Source organism: Trachymyrmex septentrionalis, unplaced genomic scaffold, assembly GCF_001594115.1.
Source record: "Trachymyrmex septentrionalis isolate Tsep2-gDNA-1 unplaced genomic scaffold, Tsep1.0 scaffold7, whole genome shotgun sequence".
Classification (NCBI taxonomy): domain Eukaryota; kingdom Metazoa; phylum Arthropoda; class Insecta; order Hymenoptera; family Formicidae; genus Trachymyrmex; species Trachymyrmex septentrionalis.
In genome coordinates this window covers 3,996,263-4,017,946 of record NW_017305884.1, presented here as the reverse complement: position 1 = coordinate 4,017,946, position 21,684 = coordinate 3,996,263, and the positions used below count along the sequence as shown (strand labels likewise).

General features: G+C 31.9%; 4 protein-coding genes across 13 annotated transcripts in view; 1 reads left to right on the top strand and 3 right to left on the bottom strand.

Moving 5' to 3' along the window:
• The window catches only part of LOC108753460 (V-type proton ATPase 116 kDa subunit a), a 25,162-nt gene extending 13,684 nt beyond the window's left edge, over positions 1–11,478 (bottom strand). The window contains exon 1 of one of the 3 annotated variants that reach the window (XM_018495034.1): positions 11,034–11,478. The gene's annotated coding sequence lies outside the window, so the exon portion shown is untranslated. Of the gene's footprint in view, positions 1–782; positions 880–10,979 lie in introns of those variants that run through there. The other 2 variants (XM_018495035.1, XM_018495033.1) reach the window with 2 other exon arrangements.
• LOC108753466 (UPF0565 protein C2orf69 homolog) overlaps positions 1–19,598 on the top strand; it is a 36,699-nt gene extending 17,101 nt beyond the window's left edge. Inside the window, exons 1-6 of one of the 6 annotated variants that reach the window (XM_018495052.1) lie at positions 16,198–16,208; positions 17,851–17,989; positions 18,273–18,400; positions 18,589–18,751; positions 18,952–19,195; positions 19,279–19,598. In XM_018495052.1, coding sequence (XP_018350554.1) covers positions 17,861–17,989; positions 18,273–18,400; positions 18,589–18,751; positions 18,952–19,195; positions 19,279–19,478 — 864 coding nt within the window. In that variant the 5' untranslated portion in view covers positions 16,198–16,208; positions 17,851–17,860 and the 3' untranslated portion in view covers positions 19,479–19,598. Of the gene's footprint in view, positions 1–16,197; positions 16,221–17,491; positions 17,732–17,850; positions 17,994–18,272; positions 18,401–18,588; positions 18,752–18,951; positions 19,196–19,278 lie in introns of those variants that run through there. The other 5 variants (XM_018495050.1, XM_018495048.1, XM_018495047.1 and 2 more) reach the window with 5 other exon arrangements.
• Positions 13,990–16,842, bottom strand: LOC108753465 (thiamin pyrophosphokinase 1). 3 transcript variants are annotated; one of them, XM_018495045.1, is made up of 6 exons: positions 16,620–16,842; positions 16,001–16,177; positions 15,283–15,545; positions 15,100–15,204; positions 14,858–15,020; positions 13,990–14,737 (listed from the first exon to the last, which is right to left on the bottom strand). In XM_018495045.1, exons 2-6 carry the CDS (start codon positions 16,173–16,175, stop codon positions 14,610–14,612), a joined length of 834 nt encoding a protein of 277 aa, XP_018350547.1. In that variant the 5' UTR covers positions 16,176–16,177; positions 16,620–16,842; the 3' UTR covers positions 13,990–14,609. The 3 variants fall into 3 exon arrangements, with proteins under 3 accessions (XP_018350547.1, XP_018350548.1, XP_018350546.1); XM_018495046.1 differs by lacking the exon at positions 16,620–16,842 and adding an exon at positions 16,277–16,532; XM_018495044.1 differs by lacking the exon at positions 16,620–16,842 and having other exon boundaries at positions 16,001–16,250.
• A 1,071-nt stretch (positions 19,599–20,669) lies between the features above and the next one.
• On the bottom strand, positions 20,670–21,601 carry LOC108753468. The gene is made up of 3 exons (XM_018495055.1): positions 21,113–21,601; positions 20,922–21,017; positions 20,670–20,800 (listed from the first exon to the last, which is right to left on the bottom strand). Exons 1-3 carry the CDS (start codon positions 21,579–21,581, stop codon positions 20,754–20,756), a joined length of 612 nt encoding a protein of 203 aa, XP_018350557.1. The 5' UTR covers positions 21,582–21,601; the 3' UTR covers positions 20,670–20,753.
• Between the last annotated feature and the right edge of the window lie 83 nt (positions 21,602–21,684).

The window sequence follows — 21,684 nt, the reverse complement described above, 5'->3', positions numbered from 1 at the left end:
TCTCTCTCTCTCTCTCTCTCTCTCTCTCTCTCTCTCTCTCTCTCTCTCTCTAGGCTGAATTGCGTAATAATGGTCAATTACGAATAATCCTCGGAAATTAGAGGATGAAGTATTTCCGTTAAACTTTTACAAATTCTGAACGCGGATAATTTTGTTTGTCATACAAAATGTTTAAATCGCATTAATTTATACGTTAAAATATTTGCACGAATTTTTATGGTTTTGAAGCAAAACAGGAAAAACGAGAAAATTTTTTTTTTAATGTAAATCGTTGAGCGCCAGTAAAATAACAGACAGAAATGTGCCGCCTTTTAATGTGTTATATATGAATGCTCCAGCACATCTTCAAACGTAGATATGCCTATTCAGTTCATTAATCGCCTTTGACAGGCAGTTAATTAAGATTTTTTTTCAACGGTAATAATTACGTCAAGGCGTGGCGAGCATTCTTCAAAAAACAAAGAAACCCAAATGAGTATGTAAATTACGGCCTTTGTTGCACGTGTTCTCTAGAAATAATCAAAGACAATAATGATTGTAACTCTAAAAAAGAATAGCTAAGGAAACCAGCTATATATCTTTAGAAACTGATAGATATTTGACAGTTCATCTCGTCATCGCGCGAATAATCAATCAGTCCTTTTCGCGATTGGCAACCGCATTGGAGAACGCAATACATTTTCCTCGCATGTTAAACGAGATTTTATTCTCAAAAAAGCAGTTTAGAAAAGAGAACACTTCTCCTTTCTAATCTAACAATAAGAAAAAAAAAAGAAACAAACCTTATTGAAAATCAGCACGCCCTACTAATTGCTGATAGAATTATGTATAGACAGTCCCGCTCGTCACTCAGGTACAATACTTTGCAACTGATTTGATTCAACACTCGATACGACACAACGAATAAATCCCACCTTTGCGGTATGTAAGGAAGTAGGGGAGTGTGTGGGAAAAGGAGAGGGAATCTGAACTCGTGACAATCTTCTGTTAGCAGATAAAAGTGGATTGTGGCAAAGCACTGTCTCGGCAATTTTGTATGCAATGCAGGTTGTGCTTTTGCACGGGTACGGGTTTACACCTGATTGCAGAATCAATTGCACAGATGTATGGCATAATTGCGACACTCTCTCAACTATTGTCTTACAGAATCAGTTTCGTTAGAAATCGTGTTGCCAAATATTAACCAAAATATATATCATAAACACGAAATAAAAAAGAAAGAGATGTGGAGATTGAGACATTATAGATAACGATTTTATTTTAAGTTCCATGTATGATCCTCTTAAGATACGTTTTGTAGACAAATCTTATCTTCGTTTCGTATAATAATTTCATCTTCAATCTACATCGCAATTATGCATCGTTTAGAATTACGCGGTTAATATTTTTAAACTCATTTTTCGCGGCTATTTCAGGACAGATGTCGTAAAAAGCTTGTTGTAAATTGAATCGTGCATATAATTCTGCATTGGACAAAAAATAAAAAAAAGCTTATAATGGAGCATGTCAATATTGATTGCGCACGTAATTGCGCGATCACAGTGAGTCGTTCTTGTTCAGTAAATCATAATCGTAGTAGCTCATGAATTGCACGATAAACCATGATTACATTCATCACCTACATATTATCTGGAGAGCAATGAATTTTTCTTCCGCTGCGTTTTGCGTGCACATCCGGCGCACGAAATAAAAACATCAAATATTCAATCGCGAAAGGAAGATTTTCGTTATACGATTTTATTAAAATCAAATAATTCTGCTTGAGAAAATAAAATGCGACAAGTAAAATAAACACTAAGGTATATGCAGCAGACAGTATAATTGATTTCGTAAATAACTTCCTGAAATAATTATTCCTTTACAGAATATTTTGCTAATTGCGATCATTAAGTTCATCATTCAGAGTAAAAAATCATTTCCAGGGAGATCAACGCTGGTTCTACGTTTTGCTTTGCTTCGCATTGGATTTAAATGCAAAAGTAAGCTGTAAATTTTACTACGATAGGATACGAAAACTTTTGTAACTCTCGAGCCTTGTGCTACTGTCGTTTCCTCCTTGGAAAAATTACACCCAGATAAGACGACAATGATGATAAGTCGCGGGTGTCGTGCTACCTTCGTGTGGCATATTTTGTACGTTATCTCTTTGATTACTTGTTTATCGCTCATATGACTTCGTAATATGTATATATATATATATATAGTTCTACATACCGATCTTTAGCGAGCGAAAGACTTCGTGAACTTATTTCTCGAAAAAAAATATTGTTTCGCCATTATTTATAATTACGTAAAGTAAACAATTCTCGGAAGTATTAATGTTCGACAATAAATGTAATTGGTGAACAAAATGATTTATGAAATTATTCGAGATACTCTTACGTTGAAAAATTTACCTAAAATTAACTGAATAATCAAATTTTATTAATAAAATCATTTTTTACATTCCTAAACGCAATTCTTCACTTTTTTTTAATAACAGCTGAAAAATTATCTCCAATTCTCAGAGAAATTTATATTGCCTGTATTAAGAATGCCTAAATACGTTAAGTATATAATAAAAAATTATGAAAATCTGTTACTGTTACACAGTAGGTTTTTTTAATAATGCGTACGAATCCAATAACTGAGAAATTTTATGAAGTTCGTACCTGTTATGAACACTTCAGGCCTATCAACAATATCGATATCGACAGTAATGAAAAATTAACATTATTTCCCAAGATTGCATAGGACTCCTTCCCAGACAGCATAGAATATTTATGATAAATATTCATTAGTATTCATTTTTTGAAATGTTATGTAAATATTTTACATATATTTTATATAAAGCTTTATTCGAAATATAGACTAAAGATTTTATGTACAATAATATTTACGATAAACAAATATTTTTAAATTGGATTATTAAGTATTTTCATAGCGTTGACAATATTTACAATAAATATTTCTTAATATTTATAATAAATATTTATGATCTGTGCAACATAAGACCGCAAAATATTTACAAAATATTTAAAATAAGTCTTATAAGTATTTACAAATATTTTGTAAATGTTTCATAAATATTGTGTGCAGCTGTCTGGGTTATCCGATAGCTAAAAAATTTCGATGTATCATAAGGTCGGAATTTATCCTTCTGCAGTTTCTAGGTTGTCGCGGGACGACCTCCGATCTAACGGTCAATTGTTACGCAAACTGACATATCTCCAGTGACATCTTTCATTATGCGGAACGATAAAATTGAAGCATTATTACATTACATATACGCCCGCGTTCCTCCCGAGGAGAGCACGCGTGATGTCATGTCCGTAGATTAGATTCACGTGACAGCTTTTCGCTTTTTCGTAGTAGATCTAAAGTAGATCTGATCATTCATCGTTATTCTGCAATTAATCTATTAAAGATTACAATTAAATTATAAATGTACTATATTTTTTAATTGAATATTTTATGATTGAATATATATACTTTTGCTAATATTAAAATCATCGTAAGATCTTTTATAATGTGTGTAATATCTAAAAAATATGTTTTACCTTTAAAAGATTGAATTATTTATAAGCTGTAAAATTTTATGATTACCAAAATTTTTTTAATTAAAAAAATAGATTGTTAATTGTCAATGAGCTGGAGTTGTGCGTGATTATATTTGTTATCTTTAATAATGCAGCGGAAATTACCGATCATTGCAAGAGCGAATCGTATAGATATCGTTACATAAAATGATTATAAAAATTACAAATAATCTTATCTTACATTGAGTGGTTTGTTTAATACAGTGATAATCCATAAATTTCAGTCTAATAGTTATGAATATAAAGAATATGTAAATACGTAAAAAGAATACGTAAATATAAAAATCATTCACCAATTAATTTATGTCATAAATCTCATAAATAAGTAGTTCACTCAATCATTAACAATTAAAAGTCCCAATATAGAAAAGGAAGAAAAATTGTATATTTTTATTCTCCGTATTTTCTTATTCTTTATGCCAGAAATCTCATAAATAAGTAATTCATTCAATCATTAACAATTAAGAGTCCCAATATAGAAAAGGAAGAAAAATTCTATATTTCCATTCTTCGTATTTTCATATTCTATGTATTTTTAATTATATTTGTATTCTTTTTTTAAAATCTGTTTCATAAATTTTAAACATTCCAATATATGTCAACATAGAAATGACAACTTTTGAGAAAAATTTTAAAAAAGAATTTATGAAAAAATTCTATTGAACTATCGTCGAATGTTTCGGAAATATGACAGAGATATACAGAAGTACTTGTATCTATAAGTACTCTTTCTCACAATGCTTGCATCTATTAAACAGTAATGATAGCAAATTAAAAATATATTGGTAATGACGGGTTACATTGCATTGCGTGACGTCCTATATGAATAAGTTTTCAACTAGGATAGCCATATTAAGTTCTACAATGCCTAAATTAGTGTCTACGATTCAAGCTCATCCACTCATTGTTACCCTGGATAAATACAAGCTTCAAACAATAGTTACATACATTCCGGCTGTCAACAATGATATGAGAATATTGAATTTGGTGTGTGTGTGTGTGTGTGTGGTGTGTGTGTGTGTGTGTGTGTGTGTGTGTGTGTGTGTGTGTGTGTGTGTGTGTGTGTGTGCGCGCGCGCGCGCGTGTGTGTGTGTATGCGTGTGTGTGTGTACATTTATACAGTTGCATAAATAATAATTATAGATTCCACCTATTAAAATGCGATAGAAGAAGGTTTACAAATCGCAGTAGAAGCGAGAGAGAGATAGCTTTGTTGTTTTGGAAATATTATATTTTGAACGAATTAAAAGTGATATTCCGCGTCACTTTAAACATTTACGAGAATTAATTAATAATTTAACTATAAATTAGTATTTTTTAACATAAATTGCATTTTATTTAGGATAAAAAATAGCAAGAATTTTCATATAACGATACTTTATATTACTATACTTTGTTATTGATATTTCGACAAGGTATGCAGATAAAATATATATAATGAGAGCTAGACAATGATATTTTAAGTCCACCTTGTATATGCCTCGCAGTTGTCGCGTCTGCCAATAGATGGCTATACTTTCCCGTAAGCAGAATATCAAAATCAGTATATATAAGGCTTGGCAAGCAACAATATTCATCCTTGTCTTTGGGGAGCAAAGTATTCAATGATCGTTTAGTGAGAGTACTGTTGCTGAAACCCATAACAAAATGTTTTTACCGCATCCGTAAATCCATATTTATGAGATGCAATTTTTGGATAGCCTCTTTACCTTACAAGAGGCTTTTTTTTTTAGAAAATAATCCAATAAATATAATATATCAGTGTTACTCTTGCCTGATTTACACATTAAATGGATATTAATTATCAATATTGTGTTTTATTACATTAATTTAAGCAGCAAAATTATGTAATGTTTAAAATTTATCTTAAAAACACCTTAATTTAACCTGCTATATTTAACTTTTGTATATCTACTTTAATGATACAGAAGAGTGCTGAAAATTAATATCTTGATTTTAAGTAGCGTGAAATAAATATTAAAGAATTTCATACAGAATTGTCAATTGTAATTAAAACCAATTGACATTACTGCAGTCTATAAGTGCGCAGTTTGAACGCCAACTAAAGATCAAACGTTTAACAAACGGTTTCAACAAATTGGTATTGGCACTACGCAATAGTATTCTATATGCATTGCATAAGATTGAGAACAGCATTACTGTTAGGAATAGTATTTGAATGTGAGCCATTACAAACCAGTCCGTTATTAGTTCACGGATTTTTGTCATGCTGGTACCACGATCCAATAAAAACACGCGTAATGAAACTTCTATGTTCGAATAAGATAATAATAAATCACCTCATAATGTGATCCCAGATAAGAGATAAGATATGATCCTATTTAAAATGTTTACAGAGATCGAAAAATATAATTTATATTACGTCTAATATTTAAATTTTATTGCATACTTTTATAAAATTAAATTTGACGAAATATATTAATATGTTTTGATAGATAAGCGATAAACCTTATCATAATAATACAAATTAATAATATCTTAATAATAATAAAATAACAAGATAAATACATTGAATAATTAATTTCAAGTTAATTCATTTTATTTTCAAATAATTTGGATTAAAAAGGTTCAAATTAATTATATTGACGTTTTCAAGAAAAAGGTGCTATTTTAATTGAATCTTAATTAAAAGGATCCAATAGACAATAATTTAAAGAACACATACACATTCAACAATTTTAGAATAAATCCATTTTGCGTGGCAACATGAAATGCTCTAGAATTCGCGGCCGTAAAATAATTAGTCACCGCGTCTTCAACCCAACTATATAATTGTTCGTCCTTGTCGTCGATCACATCTTGTTTAAGAAAGGTTGCTTAGTTATCCGCTGGATAACCGCGGCCTTTCGCGCGAACACATCGCTCACTGCATATCAATCTCAACCGCGTACCAAATTAAGCAACCGCGTAAGCGATTGGCGAAAGACCGAGTTACACGTTCAAAATGTCTAAGCAGCAACCTTGGACACCAATCAGTCACTGAGTGACTTTAACAAGCACTGCGGACTATCTGCTCGACGAAACCGCGACAAAGGATGCTGCTTCGTCTTTTCTGCTGTGTATTTACGAGCCACATACGAATATACGAGATGCTTCGAATTCTTCGGCTTTGAAATTTGAACGATACTTTCTTCCAACAAAAATCAAACTCAAACAATTCTTGAATAATTAATCTGATTGAAAATACATTTCTTTACATACGACAGCAATATCTTTTCTCAATTCTTCAAATTTCAATATATGAGAAGTAAAGTCCCGTCGAAAGGTAAGAAGAGAAACAAGAATCTGGCATCAATTCAGATCTGGCATTCTGAATCACGGCATTAATTAAAGAACTTCATTTTCTTTCGATCTGCATCATTAGAAGCAACAGATTATAAATGGCACGTTTTACAATTTAAACGTTAATCTCAATTCCTGTATAGACAAAATTATCGTGCATGCTTCACCATAGCGTGAGTCAAACGATTCACAATTTTAAATAAACGTTACGTCCATCGCGTACATAATCGCTTAGTTGCAAAATGCACGAGCGCACGCATATACACGTACACAAAAATCTCCTAACGACTTCTTCGAAACGTCAACCTTGAAATAAAACACAGCACAGCTCTCGAAGTTACTTATTTCACGGTAAATAAAGTATCGTATTATTTTGTAAACGATAACTTTCCAAGTAATAATAATAATAACAGAAGAGTCCTTAAAAAGTTATGAAGTAGTCACGAGTTGTTATCTGTTTACTACACGCTCGTATTCTTATTACATTCTATTTCTATTTTGTACATATTAATTTATAATACAAGCTCGCGTACATTAATTTAAGATTAACATCTACTTGGTATATAACTAATTAATTTTCATCCTTTGTTCACAAACATCCAATGAAATCGTACGCAAAAGATGAAATTTTTTTTCCTTTATACAGTTTTCGTTTATACAGTTATCAGTTTATTATTATTATTCGTAGATTATAAATATAAATATAAAAACAAAAAATTGGATAAAACCGGAGAAATAAATTTTTCCTCTGAATCTTTCTTCGATAATTAAGTTCAAACACGTGTTGGGAGAAAGCGAATAAACTGCGCCAAAGAAGAAAAATAAAGCTAAAGCTAGGTAGGGTACGAATCGCCGACGGGGCATCGAACTTTTACTCTCAACAGAATTATGTATACTGTATATATAGCGAGACGGTCTATGAATCGTTCGATTACCTCACCTCATAGTCGCGCAGAAAACTGCTAATGTTGGGTGTCCCCAGACCTGTCAGAGAGATAGAGAGCTTTAATCTACGGCTCCTTTGATCAATTTAGAGACAATTTGTCGTTTGCACGACAAAAATACCGGTGAACCGATAGCTTTAGAATTACAATTCAAAAACAATTTGAAATCGAACATTTTTCGGGAACTAAACTTAAGGAATAAAATCTATTTTCTAATTTTATGTAAACTTTAGATTTATATAAATAATAATTAATTATATATATATATATATACACACACACAAAGGTATTTAATATTACAAAGATATTTAATGTTAAATTGAAAGTGTCAAATGTTCTCTCTCTTTTTATCAATGTTCTTTTAATGAAAATTTATTCCAGATTACTCTTCCAAATTATTATTGGATTTTAAGTTATTCTTCCAAATTGCTAAATATTCTAAGTTACTTTGCGAGATACCCTGTACGTCTTGGCGCAAATCCTAATCGTTTAATGATAAATATCACGAGTGTGTGCCAAGGTAATCACCTAACTATGTAATCAATATTGATCACAATTTCTGCGACCCTTCTGTTACCCTTCGACATGCGGAAAATCGATACCAGGCGCTTTATTTATATCCGACTCGTGCATAAAGCGACTAGCTTGATACTGCAGTCAAGCGAAGATGAAAGACTTATCCAACGACTGCTGTTACGATAACAATCTCACGTATAGACTCGACGCAGATACGCACTCTCCCAGGTATAACGCCTTCGTATATTTGTACTATTCACGATATTTCGCCAGCCGACTGTAGAACGAGCTCGTTGTTCGCCGATCCCTACGTATACGTTGCTTTACATGCCCCGATGCTATTTATACAAGATATATGCAGCTTTTTATGTACGCTCGGTACACGGAATCAACCCAACTTCTCGGGCTTTCTGTGGCGGAAATATGTGTTCTTCACAACTAACACCATGAGGAACTATTCCTCGAAGCTGATCAAGAAGATAAGATACAACATACACACTACACTTCACCGTTTCAATAAGGAATTATTATCACAAATAGCTGTTGCAGTCGACATTGAATTATATTATTATTAGGTTATCTATTCTTATCTAAAATTGAAATTATCAATGATGTAGAAATTTGTGTTTTCTAATCTTAAAAATTCAGTAAGTCATAGAATTAGAAAAAAATACGTGGTTCTCACTATATCTCGATAAAAGCATAATTATTGCGCCCTCTCTAAGAGATAATCTCATATGCCTTTGATTCGCTACCTTTCAGAGAGCAATGTAAAACGAAGAACTCAGTCTACCAAATTTAACATTAGACGCAGAAACAGACGGTACGCATATCAACGTCGTTTATGATCCGATGAAAATTTAATATTGATTATTGGGAAAACTGCCAATTTTTGTCCTGTACTTAAACTCGAGTTTCATTTCGCAGCTTGATTAGACAAACCTCTGCATAATCAAAGGCGTCTCGCCAATTACTTGACTTGGCTCATGCGAGATCAAGCAAGATTCGTAGACAAGCGTAAAGATTAACACCACCACAGCTGAATGCGAAAATAAAATAGATAGCAGAATCGATGTATTGTATATTGCACAAATTAAAACTCGTGTTTGCACGGAATTCAACGACAGGTCTTCACACAGCGTAACAGACTCGAGTTTACAATAAACAAGTTTTATGGTCCATAAAACCTGAAACCGCGACGTCGCAATTTCAAACTGAATTTTCGTTCGAGCTCGATATATCGTTTTGTTTTTAAAAACAAAAAGGAAGACAAAGGAAATTGTTATTTATTACGCAATTTATTATGAAGGCCAAAGTACCTGAGCCAGTATGGAGTTAAAATCGCGCCGGTTTGAAATCGGATTCCCGTCACACGATCGTCGTGAATTTTCTCTAGCGCAAGGCACAAGAGATACATAAACCCGATTCGTCTCTCGTACGTCTATTCTTACGTTCATAAGGTTATTTACACTCGGTGTCTGACACCATTTCGGTGGCTCGAGCCGCGGCACCCGAAGCCAAGCTCAACTATTCGTCCGCGTTCAAAGTGCGTCTAGCGAGGCCCTCAAGTATCCGTCGAAAAATCCGCTCCGCGTCTCACGAGAGGAAATCCGAGCGAAATAGAGCCAATTGTTTGAAGTTTGAGAGCGTACGAGGCCCGAGATGAGTTCCCGCATTATGAGCCGCGATTTCTGTGCATCATCTCGGATTTCCGTCACTCAATCGTTTTAAAAATTTTATTTCAGTCGCTTATACCTAAAACTTTGTTTAAAATATATCAATTTTTTGGAAGATTATATAAATAGTAATCTATTATTATTATTTTTATCAATAAGTAAATTTTGTACGATTAAATGTACATACATTTATGCAAAAATTCGTAAAGAAATTCATAACATAAGCACTTGTAGCTTGAAAAAATCTTGTAACGTCTACATCCATAACAAAAAGAAAACATCATATTTTCATCATAGATACAAAAACATTCACAGACGTCTCAGAACTGTCAATGTCAAAAAATAAGCAAAAATAGATCTGAGTTGCTTTAAAGTTTCGTCTTATAGTAAAATATCATATAGTAAAACATCTTCCTTAATTTCATGATTTACTGAATTTTTTCTATATCAAATATATAAAAATATATAAGAATATCAAATATTAAAAATAATATATAAAAATTTTCGTATCATTGATTCTACTTCAATTTCTATCTCAAATGATTTCAACTTTCAAATAGCGATACAATTTAACAATCAACTGCTGAAGCCATTTACGACAACAATCTCTTTATCTATTTAAATGGGCTATTATTACGTTACATCCGATCTTAGAAACAAACTCGTTTGAGGACGAATATACGTGTACAAAGTTAATATAGAAACGGCACAAATGCGTTAAATTATCAATGATATAAAAATAAAAATATTAAATTAGCATAACATTATAAGAATATAAACCAATATAAACTTATCATTGTAGCAACAATCGTTTTTAAATCGTCCTGCCCTAAATATATATTTTAATCGGCGTTATTATTATATATTAACTCAGATATTAATTCAAAACATTATATTTTTACTCGCTATATAATACTCGTTAGATAGATATCTGCAAGAAATATTTTATTATAGATACGTGCCTCCCTTATACACTCGTTATGACTTATAGTCGCGTCAGCGAGTTGCAAGCTTACCCAATTCTGGAAAGCACAGAAAAATGCGCGCTGGCATTTGTTCGATACCGCGCGACAGCGCGACGATAAGACACGATAAGCACTCGTAGATTACGTGAACCGCACGACGCAACAGGCCGAAAGAAACTGGACGGTGGTCTCAACCCCACCACGAGCCGGCACTCGGCCGACAAATGTAAACAATCGCGACAGCTGATCGCCAAAGTACACACTCTGATTCTAGCCCCGATAGTGGCGGCAGCGACCTGCTGTTATACGAGTACGTCGAGTATTATAGACAGGTCTGGTACTGTCTGGGGGATACTATTTTGACTCGACGCTCTCGCTGTGCCAAGTAAATACTTGCAATGAACACGTTTTAATGTGTTATCTAGAAACATTCGAGAAAGATTTAACGAGATATATTTGAATTTCATAGACTTCTTACATCATGTGCTATCTGTGTACAAAAATCTATTAAAATAATACATAATAAATCGTGTGCAATGTAAAAAATATTTTGATTGTCCAGACAACACAAAACTTTAAAATATCTGTTTAAAAAAAGTAATTTTTACATCTTTACGATATCTTTTAGACTTTTGTGTTAGCTAGACAAATATTGTTTTTCACTATAAGCTAAATTAGCACTACATGTAACAAAAATCAGAAATCTAATAATACATACTATGGAAAACAAACGCATAAATGAAAGCAAACATTTTTTTAATCAAATTTCTATAAAAAAAAAATTAATTTAAAAGTTAAAAATCATATATTATTGTTACGTCACTTTACTTTGGTTATGTGTAGTGATCGATTCGTCAATGGCAAATCGCAAGAGTTCGATTCTTATTCCATACTTTATAAATTATAAAAGATTGAAAAACTAAAAGCCGAATAAAAGAAAAAATTTTGGATAAAAAGCTTTAAGTAAAAGAATACTCTTAATAATAAATACTTAAGTAAAAGATTGTGTAGTATAAAACTATAATCTGTTTCGGAATCGATAAAAATTAGTACAATCATACATATTAATGTCATGTGACTTTACCGTAACTCTGATTTCGTACGCGCAAATAGGAACTTTCAACTATAATAAACTATAGTTTGTACTCTTTTTAACTAACATCGTCCAAATTGGAATGCGAACAAAACAATATATTACAAGATTATTTCATTCATCTCGCAACAATTGTTACAAACATATTGAACCTATATTTAAGAATAAATGCCTGATAATATATACTTTCCAGCAACTTACACGATACTGTGTAACACAGTGCACGATTCTATGTTTTCCAAACTGTAACACAAACTGTCAACACAATCATACACAGCTAAAGTGTTGTGTTCAATTGTGTCATCACGAATATCAAATTTTTATATTTTATTATTTTGTTTCTAGGAATACCTCAAGAAGAGGTTTCAAAATTACATTCGGATATATTCGTATATAAGATATGTGAAACCCTTTATTCCACTTTGACAAGGAAATAAAAAAATTAATCGTTTCAACTACAAATCAATATTAGATACCTTCCAGTAAAGGAATGACACATGGCTGTTTTCCAGCTAGGACACAGAACATTACACTGTGTAAAATACTTGTTGGAATGCAGTTCAGTTTCAAAGTGTAAGGATTTTTATTTATTTTAAGACACGGCTGAAGAGAACCAAGTACGGTCGAAACGTTTCGTGAAATAATAGAAAAAGTAAATAAAGAATTAATGTTTACATCTTGTAAAGTTCATTTATTACATTGATCTGGTAGAAGCCTCTTATTTTATATTAATAATAAGTATGATTTTCATTTAGACTTAAGAGGGTATTCTAGTCTAACGGATAAAAAAAATCGATTTTTTTTTTACATATTTTGCAAGTATTTAATATGAAAACATATCTGTAAAAGGAATTATACGATTCACAAAATTAACAGTTATAGTACCTGGTAGGGAGCAATCTCCGGCGTTTTACATTTCACATGAGAATAAAGTGTTTTCTGTGCATCCGAACGCTCGGATGGGCTTTTTTATATTTTTTACTGATTATTTTTTAATAAAAAAATTTTGAAACGTTCTTCAAATATATATAAATATGAAAAAAAGCCTATCCCAAAAAACTGTATCTTATATTTTTTTAAAATTCACAAAAATAGCATAAAAATTCACCTTCTAGACTAGAATACCCCCTTAAGTTATAATTTTTTTTAGAATTGGCAATTTTTATATTGCAAAATAAGTACGGCTACCAAATAACTTTTTGATAATAATGACATATTTCACACGATCGTACATAACTTTTTAGTGTTGAGCAGTGTAACCCTGTGTCATAGGTTGAACACTTTATGTAAAACTGTGTACGTTGTTGGAACATCCTGTGTCACATAGTATACGACTGTGTTCCATTGTTAAAAAGGACCCATAATATTTGATATTGTACAAACAGTTGTAAAAAAATTTGTAAATTTCTAGCTAATATAAATACAATATCATTCATATGATACATAATTTGTTTGACTAATTAATTTTTATGTTAAATAGCAACTCTATTTCCGAAAAAGACTCGTGTATACAAGTAAAAATGATTCAATTCATTACTATCACACATTATTTTAATAGGTAGAAATTCCACAATGGTACCAATGCCATCAGAAAATTAGGATATTTTCCAGTAATGGAACACAGTCATATACTATTTTATTTCAACGCTAAAATAAAATAAAAAGACTGGAATTCGAATATGCTCTTGAGCAGGAGAAAGTAAAGTGCATTCGAAGAAACGCTATTAGCACTATACATGTCGTTCTATCCAGTGATGAAAACTTTTAACTTTAATGAGGGAGTATCTCATCTAAACAGGGAGATTTCAAAATAACAAATATTTTATCTCTTTTGTTGTATATGCAAATTATATTTCTACATATATATCCTAACTACCAGTTTTTTGTCAAATCATTCAAAATTTTTTAAAATTTGTAAAAATTGACAATTTTTTTTAAACATCGAATTCTGGAATTCAACATCCATTTCAGAAGTTCTGGGAAACTGTGGAAAACTCCATACCCTCCATAAGGAAGTTTCCTTCTTTGATTCCATCCTTGTTGTCTAATAAACAACGAAAAAAGAATGACAAAAATAGCGCTAATAGCATCTCTCCCGCGAATGCACCAAACTAATTTAAAGTTTAATAATTTTGCTCTGATTGTCCAACCTGCAATCCAATATCAATCCGTATTACATTAACACAGGTTTCATCAGGATCAGAAATTATTCCTGTTCAAATGTCGATACACATCAATATCGAAAGAGAAAATGTCGGGGAAAAAAGTATCGATATTTAAAATAACGGCGTTGTATCGCCTATCCATATCATACACTGTGTTACAATATCGCTTATATAAGTTTCTAGAAAGCATCTTATTTAAAACTGATTTTTAAAATAAAAAATTGTCATTTTAGTTTACTATCGTCATTTAAATAGAAAATTTTAACTTTAGCTAATATTTAGCATTTAACTTAGATGTCTGAATTTGCATCACTTATCTGCGTTGTTATCTTATAATCACATTAGCAGAATAACATTACGACATTTCATTTATACTCTCTCTAGAAATTCTATACCCATGGTCCAAATTACCGGAGTATCTGTATTCACAGTCACCTTGGAATCTTCATAAGTATTTGAAGTACTTATCAAACCGCCAAATTGCATAGTTGTTTTATCTGAAATATAAGAAAAAAGAATAAAATAAGAATTCAGAAAAATTATTCAAACAGATAATAAAATATTTACATAATGTAGTAAAATGGTTTACTTCAAGATAAATGAGATATAAAACATACTTAAATTCCATTTCAAACCAGTCGTTGATATACAATTGACGGTACAACCAAATGGTAGTAAACCACACCAAGATTTCTGTTGAATCAAAATTTCTGGTATATGTATACTATGCATACCAGGTTTTAATATCCATGTCATAGAATTGCTTGCAAGTTGTATCACCTGTAAAAACAATCTCCAATCAGAATATACCTAATATGGAGACATAATCACAAGTTTGTCTATCAAATAAAAACTCTACCCGTATATCTCCCACAAGCTTGTCACTTCTGTATAGAGTATTGACATTGGCAATGATATGATCAAACCTGCCTGATGTTTCTGCAAGTACATATATTTCACCTAACTGCCAAAAAATATCATTCATATATTTCATCATATAACATTAATTTAAAAAAACAACAATAAGAATCTAAAGGATTACATTTATGTTGTGCGTCTTAGCATAGTGTGCAACTTCCAGCAGAGCTTTGGTATAATCTGTGTTATCCTGATCAGGTGTTTTGATGACAGTGGATCGTATACTTTCAAACTTCTCAACGATATAAGGTGGACAGCTATCCATATCCCCTGTGATGAGATCCGGTGCATAATGCTTGTGCTCAGTGTTCAATACATCTATTCCGTGTTCTTCCAAATACTTCAGCCATCTCTGTGTTCCACCATCCACAGTGACGGTGATTCGAGCTGCTTATACAAAGAGATACATAAATCAATAACATAAATTGCTTTATTTGCTTGCATTTTCTCATTAATCACTTTCCAATTGGCACAAGTCGACATAAGCATTATTCTATCTTTCTTGGCATTCAGCAAATAAGGACCTAAACACAAAGATGGCTGTAACTGAGTTGTAGAATGTAAGTCATAGTTGTAAGTCTATTCTACAATAGGATCGCAAACTGTAAACTGTAAGAAATTAATCAATCATAGTCGATCATTTCAACTGTTTCATATTCAACTGTGATTGGCTAATTTCTTACAGCTCACGGCTTGCGACCTTATCATAGAACAGGTACAAAACATTGTACATTGATTTACAAGTACAACTAACATTCACAACTCAATTTCGATCATCTTTGTGCTGAAGCTCTAACAAAGACAGAAGCGTAAGATATGTAGATTTTCAGTCAGTTTACAACCTTTTTGCCAGAATCGAAGTAGTACGTTGTGCTGCCAGTGTATGCGACGATTCAGCACGATCACCGCATATTCGATACCACGTGCACTATTCTGGAAAACATCTAGTGGATTCCATGTTGTGCTATCACCGGACGTCAACTCCTGCATCGTACGATCCGACGTAACGTGTCCCATCACTGAAAAGCGTCGAGCAACAAAAAGATCAAGGTTAAAACACAGGTAATTCCGCGACATGAGGTTACGTAACATGACACCGGTAGGTGATTTTCTCATGCCTTGAAATTTTTTCCGCAACAAGAATCAGAAAAAACGACGCAGCAAGGAAAGGAAAAGTCTATCAGCTGTATTCAACACTTCAAGTTGCTTCAAATTACTCAACGTTCGTCGCGTTCGTCCTCACACTTCGCACGACTTCGCAGATCCTCACTTTTTCACGCGATCGTCACTTGTCTGCCGAGTGCCGTGTGATTCGTTTACAAACTCACGCTGTCTCATTTGAACATTCGAAATATGTACTCGCGAAGTGCCTCGTGCACCAAAAGAACTGTTTCATGCTTCGTTACTATGTACATCGTACATTATTCATTACATGGAGTATCACTTGCTTATCTTACTCACCGCTGTCGGAGTCAGAGATGGTATTTCGTAATTGTGCGCCAATAATTTCCGAGGCCTCGTAATGCCTGATTTCGCTTTCAAATTAATCATCGCGAAACGCGATTGTCTCGAAAATTGCACCGAGATTGCATCCGATATTTCTGCAGACGTCATATTCATCTTCACGAAGTCGCAGTGCTGAAGAAATGAAAGGAGGAGATATACATACTTTCGAGTAGCGCGCCGTATTATTATACTCCATTGTCGGATTAAGGTGCCTTTGTATGTTGATGCCCGGCGCTCTTTTTTAAGGCCGCAACACACAAACTTTTGCATAATCCCGCAAATACAAACTTTAAGGAATTGACCAATCATAGTCGATTATCTTCTCATATTTGACTGTGACTGACTAATTTTTAATACGAGGTTTACAATAGAAATCGTAGCGGTCGTAAGGTTTTAAGTCGTAGAAAATTAATCAATCCTTATCTATTATTTTTCTCTTATTCGACTGTGATTGGTTAATTTTCTACACCCTATTATTACTACAACTTCTATTATAGATTCCGCGTTAAATCGTAGAAAATTAACCAATCACAGTCAAATAGGAGAAGAATAATCGACTATGATTGTCAATTTTCTATGACTTAAGACCTTATCGATTGCTATGACTTCTATTGTAAATCATACGCGCGTATAAAGCCGGTTCTACATTAGTTGCAAACCGATCGCAAGTTTATTGCGACAGCTAATCTGAAGGTTGGATTTTGAAATTAACGTTTCATATTGGCTGTTGCAACAAACTTGCGATCAACTTGCAACTAATGTAGAACCGACTTTACGTTCAAAAAAAGAGGGGAATACGCGACTACGATTAGTCTGTTCTTACAGACTATAGTATGCATACGATTACGATCAGTACAAACGCATCCTAACTGCAAATATTTCGTTGTTCAAATAGAAGAAAGAATTTTACGAATTAATTAATAAAATAATGCTTTAAAGCGTTTGCAGCACGAAGTGAATCGTACCCTAATCACATCTGTCACTTTGAATACAAAAAGTGCAGGAAAACGCAAACCAAAACAAATAGACCTCATACCTCCGGAGTTACGACGCAATTTCATACATAAGTTTGTACACAATTTTGCACAATTGTTCAATCAGCAATTTGCTCCAATTATCAGACAGCAATTGAGCAATACTTAATTTTTCCGAAGACGCTAACTCCTTTCTGATTAATCTCTTGCAGATAGTGGTCAATGGGCTCGAAAATTTGGATATGGAAAAACATACCGGGCATTCCAGGTCGATGCAACGACGTAGTTTATACGCTGCCGAAATTGCAGTCAACGCACGATCTTCTTATATTTTTTGGCGGCGACGTCCAAGTATGTACGTCCAGAAATACTTGTCAATTTTCGTTTTTAAACAATTATGTAATAATTCCTATTCTTTCAAATATAACGTAAAATATTTATTGTATTGCAATAAGGATAATTACGTAGAATATATATATATATATATACGCGCGAGATATATTTTAGAACTATTAACTATATATATATATCTTTTATATACCTATTAGTGATTTTTGTTAGCACTATATTTATATTGATTTTATAATAACTTATGATATATTTATATTAACAATATTATTAAAAATTATTACAGGATATTCAAAAAAACATGGAGAAGCATTCAGATAGTAAGAAATACGTAAAATGGAGCTTGGAGAACACAGCGACTATACTATCTGAACAGTTTCCTGGGAGTCATGTATTTGTTGTTCGTCCATCAAGGTAAGATATTATTATCATATGTTATGCACAGAAATATCATAATATTTCTATTCTGAATGATATATAATTTCTTATAGGTATTCTATAAAAATTATATAGAGAGATTTAAAAAATGCTAAGTGATTCTCTTGACTGCCACGTTTAGATCGAATTACTTAGTACTTGCAAGAACTTGGTACTTGTTTCAGGATGACAATAACTAAACACGCAGTATTCAGTTGTTTCGATAATTTCGTATCAGGAGATACATATGGCACACCTACATTTTGTCCAATATATAATGCTTTAAGGCATTTAAAAGATCTCATTACTTGTTGCTTAGAACATGTTAAAACATTAAAGATTGGAGAAGTATGTATTAGACATAAATGAATCATAATTTATGGAAAATTTTATAAATCATTATCACATTAATAACTTCCTCCAACTTTAATGTATGTACAACTATAGTTATAACTTGTACCTTGACAATGTTCTTAAAGATATAATACATTGCATGCATCGAGTATAATATTGATCTACTGAATACATAATATTTTAATATTTTTAAGGATACTGATATCTGTAATATCGAAGCTACAAACTTAAGTCTAATGGGCTTCAGTAAGGGATGTGCAGTTTTGAATCAGTTTCTTTATGAATTTCATCATTACAATAATGACTCGAATAACGATCCCAATATAAATAATTTTATCAAACTTATCAAAGATATGTGGTGGTTAGATGGCGGACACAATGGTCCCAAAAATACATGGATTACAAATGAGGATATACTTCGTTCCTTTGCTAAATTAAGTGAGATAATTTGGAAATATCTCGAAGTAGTGAGATTTTTCAATATATTATGTTTATATAATGTAATTAAATATCTTCTTTAGGAATAAATACTCATATACATGTAACGCCATATCAAATGCAAGACAAACATCGACCATGGATTCAGATGGAAGAAAAGAGCTTCAACGATACCTTACAAAGGATGGGAGTATCTGTACAACAAACTTTACATTTTGATGATAAAGCACGAAGCCTCTCATCGCATTTCAATGTTCTTACAGATATCAGAAATAACGTGTAATAAAACTATCGTATTCTTTTCTAAATTTACGATATAATCGAGCACTTGTGCTCGAACTTGTGTTATGAATCATAAAATAGATCGCAATTCCTTTACATCAAGATCAAAGTAAAGTATAAAGTCATGTAAAAATTATAATCTTGTTGACAATATTATAATTGATATTTCTGTATTGCGAACTATTTCATAATTTATACAAAAAGTTTAACAGAATCTATTTTCGCAATGTACATATTGATTATCATTTATATTTTAATAATACATTCTTAATCTCTAGTCCTATAAGTAATAGAAATCTGTTAAATATTATAAACTGTATTTACATATAATATTATTTATGTTGTATAATTTTTTATTAAATATATTGTTTTGTTGCTTATATGATATGTATAATATTTTTAAGTAATTACTAATTACTAATTACTAATTAAAACTAATAAAAAAACTATAAATGTGTTTATTTTATTTAACAATCTGAGAAAATATGATAAAGCTGTTATTGTTTCTTCTTTTTATACAAATCTCATTTCGTATTTTCTTTTTTAATTATTAGTAATAATATCTATCTTCGTAAGTATGAAACAGAAAATGTAAAAAAATTATATATATACGACAAAAAATATATATGTAATAAAATAATATATAAACTCTAGATAGTACATAATATTACAACAGAGGAATATCTGTGTAGAGAAAGACTACCTCCGTGTATATATAATTACAGTTCTTATTACATTAATGTTTGAGATATCTATTCTTCATAAATAAATATAATGCTCTATGAGTTTGGAAAAAAAACTTGTATTATTTATTTACTTAAATATACTTTCTTAAATCTAATACTTCTGTGTCTCTTCGCAACCATCTTTAAATATATTAATAAACTGTTCTTTCAATTTAATTTAAATGAAAGAAAAATAAGAAAAAATATTCTCTTCTTAATTATAATATATTAAAACTAAAAAATAATGATTTTAATGATAATAATTTTTCAACTCATTAAATTTAAAAATAACTTCTTAATCTTAATTTAAAGAATCTCGTATATCATTTTTTTATAGTATTGAGCGATCATTTTTACTATATAAACATGTTTTATGTATGATTAAACAATTACACTTTCATGAAAATCTAAAATGAAAAAAATATTCTAAATATTTATCTATCATGTATATTTGGTTGTTGTCATTCTTGTTACGATGCATAAATTAAGAAGCACTTTCTTCTCCCCTCTTCCCCCCCCCCCCCGATCTGAATTATACTTCACTTTCTTCACTAACATTTGTTTGGACATTTGGGTCCATAAAAAGTTACTTTTAATTCTGTAATAAATACAAATAACAAGTAAGTCTAAATTATAGCAAATACGATAGATATTATAACTATTTCATATATGTTCACATAAATAAATTGAAAAAAATATTATAAATAAATTGAACTTACTATTGAGTTTATACAATACTGCAGCTTCAGCCCATTCATCAGAACCATCACAACAATCACAATGTCCATCATTGACTTTGTACGATGGTATTCTTACTGAAAATTTATACAAATTTCATAAATTACTTCTGTCGTGTAGCTTCTAACACATTGCACATTTTATATATTGCAAAGAGATTTGACTGCAATACCTGTCGACTTTCTTGAACTCTTCTCGCAATTAAAGAAACCATTGTTACAGGCATTAGTACCTGGTTCATCACTACCGTCCATTGGACAGTCACAATAATCATCGTTGATCTTTACAAAATCGATCTCCCTCTTTGAAACAAAACATACAAATTTCCCATTGATGTTGGGAAGGTACTTGGCTATATCCTGATCCCGTGTGCCACGTAACGACACCGTTCGACCATTCGTGTCGCGAATGAGTTTCGAATGATACGGTTGATTCCACTTTTCAATCCGCTTACCGACGACCACACGATGGGTGTCTTTCACCGAACCGGCAATCAGCTTGCCTACGGTATCTTGGTTCAATTCTTTGAAGTAGAACAGCTGATGGATCACGAATATCACGGCGACCACGAGGACGCACACTAGCATGTATTTGATCTTCTTTCGCAGAAGACGTCGCTTCCAGGATACCTCAGTCTTCATGTTTGCCAGCTAATCGTTACCGTTGAACACTATCGCGAAACAAATCTCTCCTGGAGGTGATGTTTCGTGTATCAACACCGCGCCGGGCCGTCATAGCGCAAAC

Coding starts and splice junctions, on each gene's coding strand:
- LOC108753465 (XM_018495044.1), bottom strand. CDS start 16,250: ATGTTACGTAACCTCATGTCGCGGAATTACCTGTGTTTTAACCTTGAT. Junction 15,546..16,000: donor ACTTCGATTCTGGCAAAAAG/GTTGTAAACTGA, acceptor TTGTATAAGCAG/CTCGAATCACCGTCACTGTG. Junction 15,021..15,099: donor AGCTTGTGGGAGATATACGG/GTAGAGTTTTTA, acceptor TTGTTTTTACAG/GTGATACAACTTGCAAGCAA.
- LOC108753468 (XM_018495055.1), bottom strand. CDS start 21,581: ATGAAGACTGAGGTATCCTGGAAGCGACGTCTTCTGCGAAAGAAGATC. Junction 21,018..21,112: donor GAGTTCAAGAAAGTCGACAG/GTATTGCAGTCA, acceptor ATAAATTTTCAG/TAAGAATACCATCGTACAAA. Junction 20,801..20,921: donor AGTATTGTATAAACTCAATA/GTAAGTTCAATT, acceptor TATTTATTACAG/AATTAAAAGTAACTTTTTAT.